The 20,288-nt window shown below is 38.3% G+C and overlaps 1 protein-coding gene across 1 annotated transcript in view; it reads left to right on the top strand.

Annotated features, from left to right (window-relative positions):
• Nucleotides 1–20,288, top strand: part of LOC136866038 (RNA polymerase II-associated protein 1) — a 379,305-nt gene that overhangs the window by 209,128 nt on the left and 149,889 nt on the right. The window contains exon 11 of the mRNA XM_067142667.2: nt 12,844–12,945. Within this exon, the coding sequence (XP_066998768.2) occupies nt 12,844–12,945 (102 nt within the window). The remainder of the gene's footprint in view (nt 1–12,843; nt 12,946–20,288) is intronic.

Here is a 20,288-nt window from a genome sequence, read left to right as displayed (position 1 = left end):
CAAAACTTGGTTTTAAGGTATGACAAGTGCCAAAATAAACGAGGCAACTATGTAAAAAAAAAATAAAGAAACATACGTAAAACCTAAAAATAAACATGGTTTGGTTATTTTTATTAAAAAGAGCACTTAATTAAAAAAACAGCCCTCGTATGTTGGTTTTTACCATTTTTCTGGAATAGAGATTTTTTTAATAAATAGATATTCTGTAAAAGTATTTTAAATGCTCAGGTAAGAAAGCTCACTGAAGCAAATGTGTACACGTGTTTCATAAGACATGCAGTTCGAGAGGGTTTAGAACAATATCTTGCTCTCAAATCTGCTGCTGCATGGTGAGGGGGTGTTAAAGATCAGGAATTTCTTCATCTATTACTGCTTGCAGTTCTTGCCATTTATTTCCCTGTATCCAATATTGCAATAGCAAAGGGATCCTGTCATCAGAAAAATGAAATATGGTAAATCACCTGGCCCAGATGATATCCTGGTGGAAGCAAAGAAGCTTCTTCTTGAAGAATAAGGTGCAGCATGGCTAACTGATTTCTTTAAAAAGTTAATCCAGAACGACATTGTATCAGTGAGTGGTAGACCAGTATCTTGATTCCAAGTTGGAGAGGAAAGAGGGACTTACAGTACATAATGAGAAAAGGAAGTCAAACACATTATGAGAAAACTAAGTCATTTCACATTTGACCAGAAATTACATGGTCCCATTTGGCTAGCAATGAGACAACACCACGTTCGTGAATCCCACGTCAGTGTAGTTGAACTACTGTACTCTAAACCCACTGGCCCAGTATGCCAGTGCCTTCCAAACTGTTGGTCAAGGATCAGCCTTGTCCCCGTTGCTCTTCATATTCTTGTGTAATTATCATCACAAATTAGATGCACTGCTGGGTTATGAAATTAAATTGTCAGTGCTCTCAAATAGTAAGTGACTGTTTGAAAGATGTGTCTTGATCAATTTAGGTTGAAGTTAAATTTGAAGAAGATGGAATACCTGAAATGTAACATACATCACAATTCAATTCTGCAAAGAGATGCGGTTTTTATCTGAGTTCATGTCTTGGACTGCACCTCTGTCAGTGTCGTCGAGACCAGTTAGTGCCACCTGAATATCTGATGTGTGTTACATAGTGTTCAGACAGGTAGTTCTTTCTGGAACCAAATTCTGGCACACACAACATAAAATCACGTATAGGCACTTTGTGCAATTAAAATGAAGATGTTACAATGATTGATTAGATTAACTCATCTAGACCAGGCAAGGAATGAGTATGTGTGCAAGAAATTCAAGGTTATCTCAATCTCAGTGAAAATGGGGGAATGATGTTTATGACAATATCATTTGTACTTTTTTTTTTTGCAAGTTGCTTTACGCCGCACCGACACAGATAGGTCTTATGGCGACGATGGGACAGGAAAGGGCTAGGAGTGGGAAGGAAGCGGCCGTGGCCTTAATTAAGGTACAGCCCCAGCATTTGCCTGGTGTGAAAATGGGAAACCATGAAAAACCATCTTCAGGGCTGCCGACAGTGGGGTTCAAACCTACTATCTTCCGAATACTGGATAATGGCTGTACTTAAGGGACTGCAGCTATCAAGCTCGGTCAGCTTGTACTTAACAGCAGATGTAATTCCGAAGCTTTTCAAGTCAGAGAGGGAGAGTGAGGAGAGGGAGGGGGGTAAATGTCGGCAGCCCTGAAGATGGTTTTCCGTGGTTTCCCCATTTTCACACCAGGCAAATGCTGGGGCTGTACCTTCAAATCAAATCAAAATCTCTTTATTTGCAAATGAGGTGTCTACCTCGGTGGCAAATGGTACACTAAGATACATTATTGTCAAGCACTAAATATTAAATTAACAAGAGAAGAAAATTTTTCCTATAATACAATATTATACAATTTACGGTAACAATGTTTTCTATTAAACACACAGCTCATCCTTAATAAATTTGTATTGTTTACAAAATTCTACTTATAATATCTCCTGTACTACTTACAAATATAGTCAACTGATATACAGTATGTGGAATTACTTCAAATGATACTATACAACTGGTATAACATTAATATTTACATTGCATTTATTTATTTACTATTTTTTTTTTTTTACCCGTTCTGGATCCTAAGTAGCATAACGACCTGCTGCGTCTTAACCAGAGCCCCTTTTGCCACCACTTTTCAGAGTTCCTGAAGGGCCTTCACAGCTACCGTAGCGGTCCCAGGGCCCTCGAAGTCCCCACTGTACTTCACCCCTACAGGCAGTCCCCTACTTTGGCTGTCCAAACTCCTTAGACCAGGGGATGGAATTAATTTATTCACACACATTTTTTTTATTTACAATAACCTGCACTGGTCGAATGCCCTCTAACACTTCATTTATTTTCTCTGTTGCTGTTTATTCTCTTCTTGAATATCTGTACAGATCTTGGAAAAGGATCAAACACTACCCCTGGTAAACTGTTCCACTCCTTCACACCCTTCCCAATGAATGAAAATTTACCCCAATCGCTTCTGCTAAAATTCCTTCTAATTTTATATTTGTGGTCAGTCCTGCCGATATAATTATTTTCCAACTGAAGCCTCTCACGGATATCTCCCCATGCTTCTTCTCCTGTATAGGCTCTATATAATCCTGTAAGTCTAGTTTTCTCCCTTCTCTTATTTAAAGTTTCCCACCCAAGTTCCTTAACATTTCTGATACACTACTCTTTCTCCTGAAATCCCCTGTTACAAATCTTGCTGCTTTCCTCTGCACACTATCTATTTCTTTTATTAGGTATTCTTGGTGAGGATCCCAAACACTGTTTCCATATTCCAATAATGGACGAACCATACTCAAGTAACTTTTTTATTTTAATTCTTTGTTGCATCCTTTAAGTAGCCTCATTATGACATGTAATGATTTGTATGCTTTCCCAACAATGTCATCAATATGACCCTTCCAGTGCAAATTACTTTCAAATCTCACACCTAAGTATTTGCACTTGCCATCTTTTGGGATAACTACCTCATCCAAAGTATATTCAAATTCAGTTTTAAAGCTCCTGTTTGTAAAAGTTGTAACAGTTGATTTGCCTCCATTAACCTTCATATTATTTTCTTCAACCCATTGTTGGATACTTTCAAGGTCCCTTTGTAATTCTGAACAATCCTCAATGTTGTTTATTTCTCTATAAACAATTATGTCATCTGCATACAATCTTATTTTTGATGTTATATTGTTCCCTAAATCATTTGCGTATATTAAGAAAAGTAACGGACCGATTATACTACCCTGTGCAATTCCCTTCCAAACTTTCTCTTCCTGAGATACATTATTTCCTACTTTGACTTTCTGAACCCTTGAATTTAGAAATGCTTTTATCCAACGTGTAACCCTTACGTCCAATCCTATTCCCTCCAATTTCTTTAATAATATTCCATGTTCCACTCTATCAAAGGCTTTGGAAAGATCTATGGCTATGCAATCTAACTGACCTCCTGAATCCAACTGATCTGATATGTCCTGCTGAAATCCCACCAGTTGTGCCTCACAAGAAAATTTCTTTCTAAATCCATACTGGCTCCTCATGAACCAATTTTTATCATCACATATCCCTCTGATGTACTTCGATATTAAACTCTCCAGAATTTTACAAACTATACTAGTCAGGCTGATTGGTCTGTAGTTCTCTGGTTTCCTTTTATCACCCTTTCCTTTATAAATTGGTATTATTATAGATTCCTTCCATTCCTTTGGTATTACACTATTATTTATGACATAGTCAAAGAGAAATTTTAAATAAGGCACTATGTACCACCCCATTGTCTTTAATACCTCCCCAGTAATTTGATCACTTCCTGCTGCTTTTCCTGCTGAAGCAGTTGGATTTCTCTGAAAATATCTTCATTTGTGAATGAGAAGCTTCTTGTTTCCCTCTGTGACTCTCCCTCTCTATCTTCTGTTTCGGTTTCCAACTCTTGACAATCATCTACTGAATCTCTAAATTCCCTACTAAATAGGTTTGCTTTCTCAGTATCTGTTAAATAGTGTTCACCCCCTTCTCCCACCATTGTAGGAATTTGGATTCCTTTTCCTTTTTGATTCCTGATATATGAATACAGCTTTTTCCATTTCCCTTTGTGGTCATTACCCTCTTGAAGTATGCCATTCATATAATTCTCTTTTGCTTCCTTTTTCACTCTATTCAGTTCCCTCATTAGCTGTTTTCTAGTTTCTCTACTCTCCCTACCCTCTTTGATTTTCCTGTTTACTATTCTACATTTTCTTTTTAATTTTCTTATTTCCCTTGTATAATAAACAGGGTCTGAGGTCATTTTACCCTTCTTAACAGGTACAAATCTCTTCTCTCCTTCCCAAATAATTCCTTTAAATTTAGCCCAAAGTGTATCCACGTTACTCCCTTCACTTATCCAACAACTGAATTGTGATTTAAGGTAAGTCCCAAATTCATCAACTTTAGTTTTTCTGTACAATTTCTTGTCTTGTGTACCCTCTTATTAAGCCTTTTTGGTATGAGTCCTACATCCATTATTACAGCCTTATGGTCTCCTATTCCTTCAATTACCTCAGTTTTATCAACAATTTCCCATGGTTTAACCAAGAATACATCTAGTAAGTTATTGAGACGAGTCGGTTCTTGTACTACTTGTGTAAATCCTCCCTCCCAAATTAACTTATTTGCCAGTTTCTGTTCATGGGCTTCACTTGCAGCTCCTTTCCATTCAACTTCAGGCAAATTTAGATCTCCCCCAATTATTACCATATCATTATTATTGTTTTTACGAGTATAATCTATTATTTTTTCAAAGGTTTCCATGTCTCTTTCCTCTCTTCCAGGCCTGTATGTTCCTATAATTCCCACCTCCTTCATATTATCACAAACTAATTTTATCCCTAATATTTCATCCCTTTCATCGGTAAACCATTCATGTGAACAGTAAGTTTCCTTCACCAGAATAAACACCCCCCCTCCCTTTTTATCTCCTCGGTCTCTACGATAGACTGTGTACCCTTCTGGAAATACTTCTCTATTACCCACCCCTTATTTCAACCACGATTCCACTCCTATCACCACATCAGTCTCATAAGATTCCATCAATGTACCGAATTTTAATTGTTTATTTACTACAGTTTGACAGTTTACCAAGAGCAATCTCAGACCCCCTTCCTTAATTAAGGCCACGGCCACTTCCTTCCCATTCCTAGCCCTTTCCTGTCCCATCGTCGCCATAAGATCTATCTGTGTCAATGCAACGTAAAGTCAATAGCAAAAAAAAAAAAAATTAAGGAGATTGTCCTTGTCCTTTTGTTTTTCCATGTTTGTCCTAGTCTCCTATTTCTGTTGCTCCCTCTTCCCTCACTGACCTGCCATGGTTTTGTCCTCTTACAGTATGTGTGTTCCTTCTTATTCCTCTTTCTTTCTGACTTGATCTGACACTTGTTTGTTCCTTTCCTATAGTCACTCATTTAAAGCTTTTCAGTCTATTGAGAAGTAATTATAATACCTACGAGGGGGGGATCAAATATAAACAGGATTTTATTTTTAATTTCATTTATTGAAAAACACAAAGCAATTACAATTTATTTTTCCACATAGTTTCCTGCTTTGGAAATGCATTTATCCCAGCGTATGGGCAGCTGTTTGATGCCCTCATCTTAAAAAGGTCAGGGTCTTGTCACCAGCAAGTTGCGCATGAAGTCTTCCACACTCTCGTCATCTTCATATCGTTGCCCTCCTAGAGCTTCTTTAAGTGGTCTGAACAAACGGAAATCGCAGGGCGATAAGTTCGGGCTGTAAGGAGGATGATCAAGTGTTGTCCAGTACATTTCCTGTAGCTTGGAGACAGAGCTGCAGTACGGGGCCGCATTTTGTCGAATCGGTTGGTCTTGTCTTTTGCGGCGATATGCAACCCTCGGCTTGTTCAACAGCTCGCTGTAGTAAGCAGCATTGGTTGTGTGTTGCTCATGCAAAAATCAATCAGCAAAATGCCTTGCCAATCAAAAAAAAAAAAAAAAAGTTGCAAGAACCTTGCCAGCTGACAGTCGAGTCCTTGGCTTTCACTGGTGCTGCCTCCCCTTTCCTCCACCACTCCTTACACGCACGCGTGTCCTTGACAATGTTTGAGCACCGAACTGTGCAGTCAATCACTGGCAAATTTCTGCTGCTGTAACTCCTTTACGAGCAAGAAATTTTATAATTATGCGTTGTGCAGTGGAGGGGTGCACCTGTTGCTCCGACATCGTGAGTATTGCAAGTGACTAATCTCCTACTACACCCAAGTTATTAAGACATGTTATCAAAGATTCTGATTTTATGATACTCTAGTAAATTAAGTTTGAGATTATGAAATAATGGTTTAATAGTTCTTGAGTCATTGTTTTCAAAATTGACGAGGTCTTTGAATCTTTATAGACTCTTATCCTTAAAGGATATAAAACTTTTTTACCAAGTCTCATTACAAAGAAAATTTCAAATTTAGTTCTTAAGATTGAAATTCACCTATTTCAAAGATGTAAAACATGCTACTTGTTTTAAGTACTTTAGAATAACTCATTTTACCACAATTTTATTGTATATCTCCTACTAAGCCCATGTTAATAAGGCATGATCAAGGTTTATGTAATTTATGATATTCTAATAGAGTAGATTTAAGTTTGTGAAAAAATGTTTCAATAGTTCTGGAGTCATTGTTTACGAACATAACCATTATTCGAGATTCAGATCTGGCTGATGATGCTCTATAAGGGAACGAAACATGTCCCACAAATAACTTATCAATTAATGAAGATATTTTAAATGTGACAACATTATAATGTATTGAACAGGTTGATTAGAATAAAAACTTTGTTGTTACAAAAAAAAAAAATAATCGTTGAGTGTTACTGACGAAATGGCGGGAAATATCTAACCGCATGCTCTCCCCATTCCTAACGGTCCCGCCTAAGCATATCAGAAGCTCGGGGCCAGTCCTACCAACTGTTGATGTTCAGGAACAAAAATTCTGTTTATATTTGATCAACCTTCGTGTAACTCTATAACATATCTGTAAAGAAAAACTCATACTATTCAATTAAGAATTCTGCTGCTTATCTGATGCACACACATCCTTATTATGGTATGGTTCAGATCTTTGACTTTGTAGAGGAACATAGTGTTGCATATAGTGTTTAAGGCAGGACACACTCTGGACATTTCTCACATTCATTTTGGTGAAATACTAAAGTATATTGCCAATAAGATCAGCAGAAGGGTACAAGCGGGAAATTCTACCAGAATGTAAGGACCCTGGTGTGGAACAGAAGTTCCTATGAAATGTAAAGAGATAATGTAGAAGATGTACTATATCCTTATATAGAGACTTTGACAGCAAGAAAGGAGAGTAAAATTCAGGCCAGTGAGATGAAGTTCCTGAAAAGTATGGCAGGAAAGACAAGAAGAGATGGGTAAGAAATGTTGAGGTCAGAAAGGAGATGGGGGTAGAAAAACTGAGTGATAGGATGGAGGAGAAAAAATTGAGATGGTTTGGACATGTTATGAGGATGGAGAAGGGAAGAATACCAAACAAGTGTTGGACGCTAAGAAAGAGGGCAAGAGGGAGGCCGAGAGCAAAATGGGTAGACTCTGTCAAGAGCAGTATAATAAAAAGAAGACTGGACTGGAATACAATTAATGAAGAGGAGTGGAGGAAGGAGAGGCAACAGTGGAGAAGTGCCATCAACATCCCGACGTGGCAGGAGCTGGACAAGGAGAAATGAAATTGATGATGACTAAAGTATACTGCTAAATTACCAGTTTTCAAATCATGAACATTGCAAATATTTTGATGTTGCTAGAATATTATCAGGAGTGTAATTGATGTTGCTGAAACATTTTCATGACTGGAATGTGTGATACTGGCAGGTTTTGTGTGAAATCAAGGCTATTACTACAAACATCTTTTCTTTGAATATATTTTAAATGGGGCTTTTGGTACCTGTATAATTTCTGAGTGCAAGTTTAAATTGTCATTTACCTTTAGAGTGCTAGTGAGGACACAGTTCGTCATGAGTGCTATCATGTGGTAATGCTATGCGCACACCATTCTAGTTTGAGATTCGAGCTGTTTAAAGTGCTGTCATTTGAAATTAGACTTACCTGCTGCCTCGTAGGTGGTCAATAGAACTTTTTACTTGTACATTTACAATCTCTGAGGTGAGATTACATGTGTATGTGTATAAAATGTAATCTAATATATTACAGTATTACCCCTCTTTTACATTTTTCAAGGGACCCAAAAATACTGGGGTTTGAACCCCACTGTTGACAGCCCTGAAAATGGTTTTCCATGGTTTCCCATTTTCACACCAGGCAGATGCTGGGGCTATATTTTAATTAAGGCCACGGCCGCTTCCTTCCAACTCCTAGGCCTTTCCTATCCCTTCGTTGCCATAAGATCTATCTGTGTTGGTGCGACGTAAAGCAAAAAAATAAAATAAATAATGCTGGTGTAAATGGGGGGAAATGTAAATCATGGGAAACAACTTATATATGTGTAAACACACTCTGGAAAAGGACGTAAACATTACACAAATTTATTATCAAAATGTAAAAGCATATTATTAATATATAGAGTATTTAAATCTTAATCCAATTCCTCTTCCTCCTTTCCCCTTATCCAGCTCCTGCAGGGTCGGGGCATTTATGGCACTTCCCCAACTTCCTCTCTCCTTCCACCATTCCTCTTCCATCTTTCATCCCAGTCCAGGTTTCTTCTTCTTGCACTCCTCTTTATTGAATCGATCCACCTTGTTCTAGGTCTCCCTATCGCTCTCTTTCTCTCGAACTTCATCTCCATAATCTGTTTTAGTATTCTTTCCTCCTCCATCCTCTGTACATGTCCAAACCACCTTAGTTTGCTCCTCTCATTTAGGTTTTCCATTCCAACTTCCTTTTACCAGGTGAGCATAAAACAGTAACCATGAAATAATGAACTCGGGCAAGACAAACTCTGAATCACTTTGTAACTTCATGACTTTACACCAGTGTAGCTTCTCAAAGAATGCACGTGCACGGATTAAGTGGAAGTTATGCTGTTTTCACGAGAGTTTAATTCTGATGTAAACATAGTGTCTGTACGTCACCGTCAAAGAATGAATTGTGATTTGCTGAGTGTGTAGTAGCATGCTCCACCCCATCGGTGTCTTGTGTTCGGACGTACAGTGCTGGCTGGGCATTGTATATGACAACAGTGCAAAGATCTGAACTTCTGACTAAACATATTTGTGTACAATTACGTAAGGTGGACGAGGACCCATTTTTGAACTGTTTGAAATTAAATTGGGGGAGTTTAAAGGGAGATATTCTGCTTAAGTATGAAGGTTTCCTTTACTGATATATAATGACAACATGTCTGCCAGAACTGTAGATAATCATATAACAACATCTTTCGAAAAGAACAACTCAGAAAGACAGGAAATACAGGTGGTTGCAGTAATAACAAAAGACATCCATGAACATAATGTTTTACCTTCCTCAGTCATCCTGAAAGGCTCAGTTCCTTCCATATCACACGATGTATCCCTTGCTGTCTCATTACTGCCATTGTCAGATGAATTGCTGCTGCTCTGGCCGCTATCAGCGATGAACATTTTCATGATATCTGCTAGCCATCCAGCTGGCACATCTGGTCTTCTTTTTTCTTCGTGTCTCATATGAAAGCTTCCTAGTTGTCTGCGGTTGTTAATTTACTTGTCTTTCTAAACTGTGTGTGCATATAATTGACGAAACTAGCTGATACGTGTGCTACATAATTCTGCACTTAGTTTATCTTACTCTTTTACTCCTAAACCTGGATTCTATTCACTTGATTTATTGATCGGGCCAATGACCTTAGCTGTTAGGCCCCTTTAAACAACAAGCATCATCATCGTCATCATCATCATCATCATCACCATGATTTATTGGTTACAGTGACAATACACAATACGATTACTTCTGAGCTGTTTTCCTATTATGTGCTTCACAACATGTGATGGTCCTGCCTCTTGCTCCATTTCTTTCACACTGTATACTGACTCGCTCACTGCCGACACTGTACAACTCTGGGCTTCCCAGCAGCGAGGAGATTTCCCATGTTACACCATGCCTTGTGCCTTCATTTCTCCTTAGTTAATCAGTCTTTTAAAAACAAGTCCAAACGTACATATATATATATATGATTAATATATTTTAATTTGATTTCATACTCGTACAAAGTCTCTAAAAGTAAAGGTAATAAAATAAAAATGCGACAAACTATTTTTCTTAGAGCTTGCATACAGTCGGGAGAGTATGACTGTTGCTCATCCAATGAATAATGGCTATGTCCACACACAAAGACAAGATGCTCCACCCGTTTGTTTACATCAGGATTAAACTCTTATGAAAAGAGTTAGACTATGTTTGTTTGATTTGGTCATCATGCCATGGTTACTGGAAATGTTTTACAGTAGGTTAGTTGTGATGCCATTTTACTTTGATTTTTTCCCCCTCTCAAACAGCCTTACATAGCGTAAATGGCGGGAATCATAAAATGTCTCAAACAAAGAATTTTAATACATAACAAGCATAGGAAATCTGAGGGAACCAACAAAAAGTGTTGTAAATGTTGAATACGGAAACATAAAAGTAGGTTAATATTGTATATGTAACATAGAAGGAGAGAGAATGTGTTAATTGACTTAGGGATTTGATGTAGAATGAGGCTAAATTGTGTGAAAATGGGTGTTTATGGATATGGAAATACATAGGATATAAAGGGGTAGTGTGAAGCTTTTCAACTTTGCATTTAGCCCATCACAGTGGGGGCATGTATCAGTATGAGGTTTTCCAAACAGATACCGTAATTGGAATTATTTTGAATTCTCACAAAGCTTTCTCTGTAATGCTTGTACAGTAAAACCTGCCTTTAGCAGAACCTTTATGAATTGGAAAACTGTCCATATCAGAAAATGTTCCCTGTATTTAGCGGAACCTATCTGACATGGAAACAGAAGGAAATTTTACGACTATAACGGAAAATTATGTACATTTCCTTCCTAACCTTTTTCACTACATGTGTATTCCAAATGGACCTAAAATGGCCGAGATACTGATTACAACAACAAACTCTCAGACAGTAATGTCAGTGCAGAAGATTACGAGGATATTGATATAGAAGTTGAGACAGAGGCGGCATTAAAAAACATCAAAGACTTTGTCACTCATCACCTCCAAGAAAAGGAAACCTGAATTGATGGCGATGAAGACTGGAACGAAGGCGATGAAGATGGCTGATGTACTGTGAAGTCATACCAACATGCCCTACCAGCCGTAAAGAACATTGTCTATTTTGCTTATGAAAAACGACGCAGAATTGTTTGACATTATTTGTTGTGCCTGTATTTTAATTGAGAATCATGCTACCAGGGTAGCTGTGTCCAGCATACAATTCTGGATTAATGGAAGAAGTAAATGACAGTACTCTACAGTATTACTAGAGGTGTTATTTCTATAAAACATGCAATGTGTATTAAATAAGTGTATATACTGTACAGCTGTGCACTATGAGGAGGTTCTAAGCAAGAACAGATTTGTGTTAGAGCTGATAAGCTGGAGTATGTAAGTGGTTTTCTTTTCTATTGGCTTTACGTCACACTGGCACAGATAGGTCTTATGGCGATGATGGGACAGGAAAGGGCTAGGAGTGGGAAGGAAGCGGCCATGGCCTTAATTAAAGTACAGCCCCAGCATTTGCCTGGTGTGAAAATGGGAAACTACGGAAAACCATCTTCAGGGCTGCCAACAGTGGGGTTCGAACCCACTATCTCCTGAATACTGGATACTGGCCGCACTTTAGCCACTGCAGCTATCGAGCTTGGTATGTGTAAGTGTGTGATTGAGTCATAATTTTATATACTACCACATAGCCTATAATCGTATAAATATACTGCTGGATTATCTAATGGAGGTATGCACTTAAAATTTTTGTTATTTTTTAACCACCTTTATTAACCAGAATCCTGTATATAGCAGGGAAAAAATTCCAGTCCCTTGGGTTTCTGTTGAAGACAGGTTTTACTGTACTTCACAGTTGAGTCAGGATACTTGCCAGAATGGAGCTGATATATGGCTTTACACTAAGACAGGCATCTAAATACTGAATTTCTTTCCCCTCATTATGAAATTACTTTACGGTGGGAGACTTGACAGGACTGTTCATACTAAGTTATCTATAGCTAAAATGACTATTGTGTTGTTGACAGGATTAATTTCATGATGGTCTTTTGGCATTTCTTCTGAGAGCAGTGTGCGATTTAGACTGTAGACTACTGAGCGAGTTGGCCATGTGGTTAGGGGCGCAGCTGCGAGCTTACATTCGGTAGATAGTGGGTTTGAATCACACCAAAAGATTGTAGACTCTTTTCCTGCCTACAGCATGTAAACTATGGAAAGCTTTTATACACACTACTTACTTTTCAAATCTACACATGCTGTGAAATTAAATACTTGATAAATGCTCTTTTGTTCTTCTGTAGACTTTGAATTTGTATTATTTCACATCATCTTCCATTAAGCATAATGATTAGACAACTTCTTTTATCTTCTCTAGACTGGTAGACTGATATTTTAGATGTCAGATGATCAGGTGTCAGACATATAAAACTTATACTGGAGCTTGTAATTTCATCATTGTATTGCTTAAAGGAACTATAACCTCCACCACCCAATAAAGGATTATGTGTAGTGTTACTATATTGCAATAATGTGTTATTTTGTTTGTTTTTTGCCCCAAGGGTAGAATTTGAATGTTATTTTGCTTATGAATGTTAACATTGTTTTCAGAGAATGCAGCTTACCACAACGGGAAGCTTTGCGACTTAGCCTAGAGAGTCTTTATTTGTGGCAGACTTTTCTAGCATACAACCTTGCAACACAGAATTTTACGTAAGTATTATACATCCTTCATCAGTGAGAAATTATTCCATGTATATTGCAGGTGTGATGATTGATGTTTTGCTTTGTTATTTCAAGGAAACCTTTCTTTGCTTTTCTTTTGCTTCAAGTGACAGTTGATGCAACTTTTCCACAAGTAGACTTCTTCCCCTCCCCCTCCTTCTCCATCTTGTTCATGAATTTCCTATTCTTTGGTATTGGGTAATGGAAGTGACTTCTCTTCTACCAACAATACCAGAAAAGAGAGAACATTGAAAGTTATTTGTTTTGGCTGCAATTCAAACTAAATATTTGACCTGAAATCTTTTGAATTGCTTTGAACTGAGCTTCCCATTTTCTTTACAGATTAGGATCAGAAATTAAAATCTAAAAGATTTTATTTTTTCCTTCTGATGAGTGGCCTAGTAAGTGGTCCTGAGAATTTGGTTACCAGTTGCTATGAAATAGGAGTAGGCATCTCAGACATATTCTGAGTCGTGCCTTCCGTGTGTTCAGGCGGCTCAGAATATACAATCCATCGATTGGAAAATGGGGTATATACTCCGATAATATACACTGCCTGACAAAAAAGTTAAGCACCCAGAAGGAGTGGTCCAATATTATCCCATTTTGGTATACATGCATACCATTGATATGAGAGTGAATGATTAGACTTACAAGGATCTGTAATGTGTAGAATGCCCACCAGAGTGCATTCTCGTTGGCACTGTCCTGTTGTTGATAGGTTGTTACTAGTCAACTGCTGTGAGTCAGACAGTTAAGCAAGATGTGCAGAAAGGACTATGTACAGTATGAAGCACCCGCGATGCTTTGCAGACGCATTCCACCAATTGACGGCATTTGACAGAGGCCGCTTTGTGAGACTTTGAGGCTGGTTGGTCACACCATCCAATTGCCAGGCATGTGGGCCATTCAGATGTCACAGTGGCTAGATGTTGGACTCATTGAGTACATGAGTGCACCCAGTCACATTGTGCAGGTTTGGGTCGACCAAGAAACACCCCCTGAGGGAGGACCGTCGTATGGTGCGCCAAGCATTGCGGGATCCCATAACTTCAGCGCCCGCCACCCGCGAACATGTACTGGAGACCCTAAATCATCCCGTAAGTTCATGCACAGTGTTTCGACGACTTGCATCTGCCGGAGCGGGGTTCTGCTGCCCCATGCGTCAGTTGCCATTGACACCAGAACACTAATGCCTGCGTTTAGAGTGGTGCCTTGCCCGGGAGGCGCGGGCAGAGGATGACTGGCATTGCATCATGTTTAGTGATGAGTCCCACTTCTCCATAACCTCCGATGACCATCGTGTGCGGGTTTGGCGGCGTCGAGGGCAGAGGGCAGATCTTGCCCATATTATGGAAAGACACACGGACATAATCCCTGGCTTCCTGGTGTGAGGAACCATAGGATATGCATTCAGGTCACCTCTAATAGTGCTTTGGCAGACTTTGACGGCACAGCGATACGTCACAGACATTAGGCGTCCACACATCCTACCCCTTATGGCACAGCACCCTGGACAGTGCTCCAACAAGATAATGCACAGCACTTGTGTCTATGGACTGCCCAGAGCATGTTGTGGTCCTCCCGTGGCCAGGAAGATCCCCGGACCTCTCCATCATTGAACATGTGTGGGATGACATTGGAAGGAGACGACGTCCCAGTACCAACCTGTGGGATCTGGAGGGACAGATGCAACAACTGTGGACGAACTTGACTAAGGAGAGGGTCCAAAGGCTGTTTGACACCATTCCAAACCGCATAAGGGCATGCATTGTGGCCAGGAGGGGTGCAACACCCCACTGACCTGGCGCCAACATTCCATCTGTAACTGCCAATGGCCTTGTCTCTTTCATCCCATATTGTAATCAGTTCAATAAATGCACATGGTCTGTCAGCATATGTAGTTTCATTCACTTTCAACCACTTCTTCTGGGTGCTTAACATTTTTTGTCAGGCAGTGTATTAAGGAATGTAGAAACTCTATTTCACTGGATAAAGGAATATCAGCGTTGCATATTAAAATAATTTTCATAAACTTTTAGGAGTTTTATTTCCTGGAAATGAAATATATAAACATGTTCAAAATTTTCAAAAAGTAAAACAGGAAGTTTTATACACCGAAATTCTGTCTTAAGATGTACAAACAATATTAGGACCGAACAACAATAATAGTATAATAATATCCAAGGGAAACCTTTCTTCAAAACAACTATCACTGTGGAAATAGACAGATTACTCAAGATTGAAAAGAAAAAAAAAAAAAAAAGAAAAAAATATAATAATACCATGCATAAACAAAAACTACCTAGACAGTCATCACTAGTGACTAGCTTCTAATAAAACAGCCTACAAGGAAATAGAGCCAGTAATGAGCACAATCAGGAAAAAACAAATCTCATTCTCAGGTGAAACCAAGATCAGCAGACAGACAGTGGGGCAGGTAATTTCAGACAAAGAAAGAAAGTTAAGATCTGAGAGGATGGAGAAGTATTGGACTGACAGAAAACTGAAGAACTCTTTTTATAAAATTGACTAAAGTAGTCCAATCAAGGCCATAAAATGTAAATAAATAATTATGTTGGATATTTTAAAAGATCGTTCTGAAACTACACATAGTCAGTATCCAATTAAGATTAATCTATCTTGTATCCCCTAGTAACAACACTGAATTGTTGCTCATTTTTCTGGAATGTTCTTAATTACATATGTCTTTTCCTTTTGTGCGCACAATCCATCTCACTACTTGGCCCAGGTTCAATGTCCTTAATGTTGCCTGGCCATGGGTGCAACAAGTATCTTGTTTCTGCCATACAGTACTCTCGAATGTTGTCAAACAGATATTTTGTTCTTTCTGTTGTCATGCCACTTACTTCCAACTTCTTAGGTAGGTTCTGAGAGAGATTGTCTCTCTCAAATCTTCATAATTACAGCTGGACCATCTAATTTGTGTTGACAAATAATGACCCCACGCATATTCTTTTTCACAGTAAAATGACTGAAAGATGTGATCTGAGGAACTTTTTTTCTAACCGTGAGCAGTGAACATATGTTGCCAGTCAAACATATTTACTAACAGCTCACCATTTTCTTTTCCGATGATGACAGTTTTGTTAAGTTTTGTCTGAGGGGTGCTATTTTTAGTGACTTAAACAGTATCTGTTAGAGAAAAAATGTGTCATGCAGTACTTCCTTTTCATGAGACCAAAAACTCAGTCATAAGAAAATTTTGTATGATCTACTGGCAGAAAAGAAATAGTCATTTTCTGTAAATCTGATGTAATTCTCCACGTGAAGTAGCACATGATAATTTTACTTTTATTTTGTGTGACGCAATTGTCAGTATGAAGAAACAAATGTCATTAAAAATAACACCTTACAACAGGGCCCCTCAAACGCCCAAAATCTCACGCGTGCAAACTCCTCGTGCACAGTGTATTGGTCCCCCTCGGCTCGGCTCAGACCAGCGCTTCGTCTTGGGGCGACTCGGCTAAACTTGGCTCAACTTGGCTCAGATTTGGAGCGCTACGGAGCAAGTAGGGAAGAGGGAGACAGTCGGAGCAAGCGAGACAGGCGTGGGGGAAGAGAGAGAGCGCGCTATTGCTCCAAATTGAGGAGTGGGGGTCTGCACTCTGGTCAACCAAGCAAAGTCTTCTTTTGCACCTTGCACCACGCAGTGCACTGGTGCATGCAGCCTGAGAGGCCCTGCCTTACAAGATACTCTTCTATTTTAATTCCATACTTAATTTAACCAAAATCATTAGCTTACATTTGCTCCATAATATATAAAATACATTATAAAATGAAGATGCAAAATAACCCTCTCTCCCCTCTCCAATGGATAGAAGGCAGGATCTACAATTCTCCCCTCGCTCCTCCCCCACTTCCCCTCCCCTCTCCACAGAACAGTGTGCAACACCCACAAAAACTGTCCACTGAACCCCTCCATGACCACAGTCCAGAAACAGTGTTTGAGAACAATGGCAGCTTAGATAAGTACAGAAACATTTCAGTAATTTAATACAATCAGTCAATCAATCAATCAATCAATACTGATCTGCATTTAGGGCAGTCGCCCAGGTGGCAGATTCCCTATCTGTTGTTTTGGTTGAATACTAATACAATCATTATTTGTTAATACTTGTTCATATTATCTCCAAACTCTCAATAATAGACATGTTTATGCAACGTAAACAATATTGTACATATATACGCAGTATTTAAGTGATTTGATAGAATATCAAGATGTTCTTGTAGAACGAAACATTCTTTGTTTAATAATGTGTGTTTTTTTACAGGTATATTATAGTGTTATATTTTATATTGGACTGAAAAGCTTTTAAGTTACATTTAACTGAGTTGACTCAGAAAAATATATCTTTATACATCTCGAGGGTTTCCTTGAAAAAATGTATTTCCATCATCACCGTCTCAAGATTTTGTAGCATTTCTTCATTTACTTTCATTTTTTCTTCCTCTGAGGAAAGTGTCATGCTGTGTGAGGAAAGTGTCATGCTTCTAAGAGTAGTATATTGGCTCTGGCATTTTTACATATACCAGTCATTGGCTTTTGTATTATTATATTAGGACTATGCTTGGAAGAAATAATGCATTTTGGATTGAATTCGCCATGCTTTGTGTTTCTTCAAACGAGCTGTCTTTGCTGACGGGGTATGATGTACATTTCCATGCAGCTTAGTCACTACACCTTTCTTTGAGAATATTTTTCTGAGTCTCTTGTAGTGCATTTTTGATATACCATGACAAAATAGCTAAGAAGTTCCACAGTTTGAAGTTCCACATACCTTAAATGCGCTTAGTATATTATCTATCCTTCTGCATTTTCCATTTTGTCGAAACAGTTGATGGACCAATCAAACACATGGAACGCGTCTTTTCAAGTATGACGAGATTTAGTAGATTGGTGTTTTTATAAAAATCAAAACACTTACTTTCTTCATGTAGTTGCTTTTACTCATCCAAAGAAAATGCATCACTGCATTGACTCCCCATGTAAATCTGTTCACAACCACACCCAAACTTTATAAACTTGTTTATCTTTCGGTCTTCATCCACATCAGACTTTTCAAAATGAAATTCAGGTCCTCGAACCTCAGTGCTGTTTGTACCAGGTAGGCCTAAATCACCAATAGTGTCAATTGTAACAACATTTTCACTTCCTCATTTTCTTGTTTAATTGTAATGACAACAAGCAAAGAAATTATATGAGAAGAAGTTTTAGACTATTTACATGAGAAAACCTGACTATCCATATGCATGAATGGTCATAAAAACAAGCATAAATATGTGATAAACGTGTACTTTCTACTAGTGTGTCAAGTAGTGGAATATCAGAAAGCACTTCAGATATTACTTTCACAGTGCCTTTTGATCACATTCACTATCACTTTCACTACTGGAATTGAAACGTGAAGAAAAGTAATGATAATAATCTTCCTGAAGATCGTCATATGTATCAGCTCCACTAGGGAAAAAGTTGTAGATATTTACAACAATCTTTTCTCACTCTGTATTTCAGTCGGATGTAGCGGATAATATCAGTCACGTTTTTAATTTTTTTTTGCTAATGGCTTTATGTCACACTGACACAGATAGGTCTTATGGCGACGACACGTTTGAATTAATCCAGGGTTTCCCTTGCCTTACAGCACTATGATAGAGCTCCTGTGCAGGCAGTCCACATTAGTTAAAATTACCAGTTAAAAAATATGCAGCCCGGTAAATGAAGTTTAAAACTGTAACCATACATTATTTTGATGCACAAGCTGGCTATTTCATATTTTGGTACAAGACAATGCAGGAACATCATTGAAGAAACCATACCTTAAGTTGCCAAATGATGTTAAATTTCCATTGGGCCAATGACCTTAGATGTTAGGCCCCTTTAAAAGCAAGCATATCATCATCATCATCATCATCAAATTTCCATTCCAGCTTAAGGTATCATTTTGTTAGACTGCACAACCTGTTTCGAAGGTTCTTTTGAAGATTTTTCCTTATGGTTGTGTCATAGTCGCTGCTTTCATCACCCAGTTCAAGGATCAGGCTAACAGCGTTTGAATCTAAAAATAGATTTGAACACCCTTTTTGCTTATTTTCTAGTGTAAAATTTTGTCATTCGACTTCAGGTATTGTTTCTTGGAGAGCGTCCCTTACAGTTCTGTACTTTCGTGTTGGGCATTGGCTTGGTGTCCATCCAGACAACAATAATTTGTCCACAATGCTGGTTATAATAGCTTACCCTCTGTGCTATTTTCTTATTCATTATTAAACCTACTCTTGCAGCTCCACTGTTTGATTTTGTGTTGATAATTCTGTAGTAGCCGGACCAAGAATCCTGCTCTTCAAGACAGTGTACTTCATTTAAATGAATTACATCTAACTTTAGTCTATCCATTTCCCTTCTCTAACTTACCACAACGATTCAGACTTCTAACATTCCATGCTCTGACTCACAGAATGTCTGTATTCATTTTCCTGATGTTTTTCCCCCTCTCGTGTAGTCCACACCTGAAGATCCAAATGGGGTATTATTTTATCTCCATAATATTTTACCCAGGAGGAAGCCATCATCAATATATCAATCATTCTACAGAGAGAGCTGCATGTTCTCAGGAATTACTTACAGCTGTAGTTTCCAGTTGCTTTCAGCCATGTAGCAGTATCAGCATAGCTAAGTCATATTATTACAAGGCCATATCAGTTGATCATCCAGACTGTCGCCCTTGCATCTTCCAAGAGGTTGCTACATTCCCCCCCCCCATTTGTAAGTCTGGTCTCTCAACAGGTACCCATCCGATATAGTTCTACCTATTGCTCGGCTACCTGCTTCATTGGGATGCACAAGCTTCCCGTCTGTGGTGAGGTCTCATAGTTCACATGGTTATATATATTGTTAAAACTTCATCTTTACCTTGTTTACATTAATAGAGCCACCACTGTTTTAGTTCTTTTCTTAACATTTATATTACAGTCATTGAGTAGATGGTTGGGGCGGTGGCCTTCTGACCCTTACTTGGCAGGTTCCATCCCAGCTCAATCTGGTGGTATTTGAAGGTGCTCAAATACGTCAGTGTCAGTAGGTTTACTGGCATATAAAAGAACTCCTGCAGAACTAAAATTCTGGCACCTCAGCATCTCCCGAAACCATAAAAGTAGTTAATAGGATGTAAAACCAATTACATTATTATTATTATTATTATTATTATTATTATTATTATTATTATTATTATTATTATTATTATTATTATTATTATTATTCATAAGACAAAAACTTTCTAGGTAAGCACTTTTAAAAATATCAAACGATTCAT

The sequence above is a fragment of the Anabrus simplex genome, chromosome 1 (genome assembly GCF_040414725.1).
Source record: "Anabrus simplex isolate iqAnaSimp1 chromosome 1, ASM4041472v1, whole genome shotgun sequence".
NCBI classification, from domain to species: Eukaryota; Metazoa; Arthropoda; class Insecta; order Orthoptera; family Tettigoniidae; genus Anabrus; species Anabrus simplex.
This window is presented reverse-complemented; position numbering and strand designations above follow the sequence as displayed.